The sequence below is a fragment of the Salvelinus sp. IW2-2015 genome, linkage group LG9, assembly GCF_002910315.2.
Source record: "Salvelinus sp. IW2-2015 linkage group LG9, ASM291031v2, whole genome shotgun sequence".
Lineage (NCBI taxonomy): Eukaryota > Metazoa > Chordata > Actinopteri > Salmoniformes > Salmonidae > Salvelinus > Salvelinus sp. IW2-2015.
This window is the reverse complement of record NC_036849.1, coordinates 16,656,355-16,659,916: the sequence shown is the minus strand read 5'-3', so window position 1 is coordinate 16,659,916 and position 3,562 is coordinate 16,656,355. Positions and strand designations below refer to the sequence as shown.

The 3,562-nt window shown below is 42.6% G+C and overlaps 2 protein-coding genes across 3 annotated transcripts in view; both read left to right on the top strand.

Annotated features, from left to right (window-relative positions):
• The window catches only part of LOC112081138 (L-asparaginase 1), a 126,394-nt gene that overhangs the window by 56,529 nt on the left and 66,303 nt on the right, over positions 1-3,562 (top strand). The window lies entirely within an intron of this gene.
• Positions 1-3,562, top strand: part of LOC111969013 (60 kDa lysophospholipase) — a 63,451-nt gene that overhangs the window by 45,128 nt on the left and 14,761 nt on the right. The window contains exon 12 of the mRNA XM_070445168.1: positions 2,903-2,989. Within this exon, the coding sequence (XP_070301269.1) occupies positions 2,903-2,989 (87 nt within the window). The remainder of the gene's footprint in view (positions 1-2,902; positions 2,990-3,562) is intronic.

The following is a 3,562-nucleotide window of genomic DNA, read 5'->3' as shown; positions in this document are numbered from 1 at the left end:
AATAAGCCCCTTACTAATTATCATTCACACAGAATGTAAGTGGCGGCATTGAAATCCCCCCTTTGGCCATTAAACAACCTCCTTATATTTCCGGATGGCCGAGTGCTTTAGAGGCAATAGCTTGTACAACCACTAGGCCGTTTAGAACTGCCAGCTCATCTACGTGCTCTTGGTATAGGCAGGGATACTGTTGGGTCCTTGTCTAAATTACCTCATCATGTCACACGTACGGGTGTTGATCTACTGGTCTCTTACATGGTGTGTTGCAAACTAATGATTGCTTTCGGATCGAGAGTATTGAGCTCCATACACAATGAATAGCTTGCTATGTTGTAATCTGACAAACTAGATGCCAGTATTATTTCACCCAAAGCTTTTATTTTCATGTAATTTCATTATCATTCATTGACGATTGCCATGTGCCTCATCGCCTACGGGAACAGTAAGACATTCAAGCTCAGTCTTTAAATATCCATTCGCTGTGGGTTGCCACAAAGGAGAAATACACCACAAGTCGTGTACACTTGTACAGGTTGTTTGAGAGCCAGTGGCGATTTTAGGCATGTAAATCTTGGTGGGGCCAAAAAACAACCAAGGTGGTATTAATTGCCAGGCAGATTGCCCACTAACACCAACCATTCAACATCCTATATTAACTGCACTATAATGTGCACAAACCGCGGGCCCGCAAACTGTAGGGCCTCACATTTAAAGCTATCCCAACAGCAGAGTCTCAACAGCGAGTCCCACACGCTTATCTACTACTACACCTGGCTGATCAGCTGGAGCCTTGCTCTGGCAAGTCCAAACCATTCATTCAGCCTAATTTAACTGCCTTTATAAAAAAACATTGCTGATAGGCGACTCTGCTGAAACAAATGTTGGCTTTCTGCTGCACAATGAATGCTACAAAACTGGCATAACGGGACGACGAGGATAAGACGGCAATCCGTAATTTCGCATTAAGACACCATTAATAAGCGAGCTACGGCACGGACAAGGTGCAATAAACTATTGTTCAGCACTTTTGAAATGTACAGCGACAGAATTCAGACACATGGAAAGCCGTTCTTTACAGTTTCTCCTTGTACAACCAATTGTCAGAACCATAGGATAAATAAATGGGCAGTAAGCAAGACAAATGAAAGACTCTTACATCATGTCAATTGATTACATTTCTCAAACATGTTTATAGCGCTTACCATGTGCCACCACCCAAGTTAGAACAGTAGAAAAAATTAGGTGAAAATAGACCATGTTAGCTAGGACATAGGGGCTTACGAAGATTGTTTCATTCCGATCTTCCCATTGTCTTGAAACTCACTGAGTAAAGTTTTCGCAGTTCCGAACTTAAGTTGTTTCCAGCGCCGCACAAATGTATGCTTCATTGACCAGCATTGCCACATGATGAAAGTCATTAATCTTAACTTCGGAAACAGAGCTCTTAATCCCAGATTTGGAACACGCACAGCCACTCCAACTGAATAGCAGGCTAGTGATTGCTCTCGCAATGTTGCCATTTAGGCGCCCTGTCACTGATTCTTTCCAAAACCGCCATTGTTGAAATTTTGCGGATTTCCAACTTGTTGTGTAATGTATGTCCAAGTGGCCGATGAGCTTGATTCTTATCTTCTTATTCATAAGGATAAAAAGGAATTTGCCATAGATTTGTCGACTTGATTCATACATTATGACTGCTAGCTAGATTTGAAGAGCTAGGATGTTGAACGATGATCAGTTACAATCAAAGCTACTCTACATTAATTGATTGATGTCATTATCTGTGGCCCAATGACCTCTTGAGCCTTCTTGCGATGGCACTTCTAAATGGCTTAAACTCTTCATGGTATGCACCCAAGGGCTAGGAATTTTCTATGTCTTACCCTTTAGACTTGGTATGGACAACCAGTGTTCCCCATGAGTGACAGAATCTGAGCCAATCATGGCGCAACTCTCCATATTTTCTAGGGCTTTCGCCCACCACCCACACGAACCAGACTGCAGCCTAGGCTGAAACGCCGCAATTTTGGAGCGGCTTTACTCAAGATAACAAAAGCTGTACTGTTTGTAATGCGGGCTTAATTAGACAAATGTTACTATTATTATATATATGAGCTCAACCGATTTACATTTTTGGCTATTTCAAGTGTTCATAACCAATCGGTAATCGGCATTTGTTGGACCACCGATTTATGCCTATTACATTGCCACTCCACGAGGAGACATCGTGGCAGGCTGACTACCTTTATGCGAGTGCCAGCAAGGGAGCCCAAAGTAAGTGCTATCTAGCATTAAACTTATCTTATAAAAAACATATCATCTTTAAACATAATTCCACATCTCTCCTCCGGGGGGGGCGCCTAAGTGGACAGTTTGATTTCACAGAAGTGTGATTGACTTGGAGTTACATTGTGTTGTTTAAGTGTTCCCTTTATTTTTTTGAGCAGTGTATATATTATATATATATATTTTTACATTGTTTGCAAATGTATGTGACACACATAATGCCAAAATAACATGCAAAACAGGCAATCCCCCCCCCCCCCACAAAATTATAAAATAAAAATAAGATGTTCTGTTAAGACTCCATGGTTAACTGGAACTTGTCCCTACTCGTTTAGCACCCAGTCACAGTGCCATAACCGGTCACTGTCAGCAGATGTTTGAAAACTAGAAATATGACTAATGCACATTGCAGTCCTAATAAATCAGACCTCAAACAATGGATCAGTACTGTTCCACCTTATGGATTCAGTTGACTCTGACTCACACTGTGTGATGTTGATTTTCTTTCTACCTTTCATCTTTTTCTTGATTCTAGTACACTGTYTATAGCATCTGTATTMGAAAAGGGTCGGTCATATCTATGCGTGTGTGTCTGTCCATCTGTCTGTCCATCCAGACACAAAGAGGTGGTGAAGCTGCTGAGAAAGACTGGAGCTCATTTCTCCAGGGATGAGTTGGAGGATGCCGGCTCAGAGCTGTGCAGGTGAGAAACACACAGCGCTTTCTCTCACATGRATTGCCCAAGACTGATCCTGCATAGTTTGTGCAGGTACGACCAGTTGTCCTAGTTGTCTTGCCATAAACACTCGGAATGCTCCCTGACCACATAGCTTCAGACCTCTGCAGCATCCAAACATCACCACCACCACAGAACCCTGAATTGCTCCGTTTAACTGATATCTCTTTTTAAAAAGTGAATATTTTGTCTGTTACTGGAGCAAGGCCTTTCTCTGGAAGCAAACAAGCACACACAGTCCTATTCAGAATCAAATAGRGTGTTTATTCTAAGATTATGCTATAAAACCTGATGTTATTACTGTAGATATCTGATTGCTTGTTTAGTCCCTTTATCATGAAACCTCTTGAATGTKAACCCTCCCAATGAATTATCTGGTACTGTGTCGCAGTCTGGCAGCCAGTGCTGACATTGAGGGCCTGGAGATGTGGCACTTGGCCGGGGGAGACCTGGACACGGACACGCCAGGCTACGACGGGCAGACGCCGATGGAGGTGTGAGTTTGGGACTGGGAGCCTCTCTCCAACTTACAAACATGAT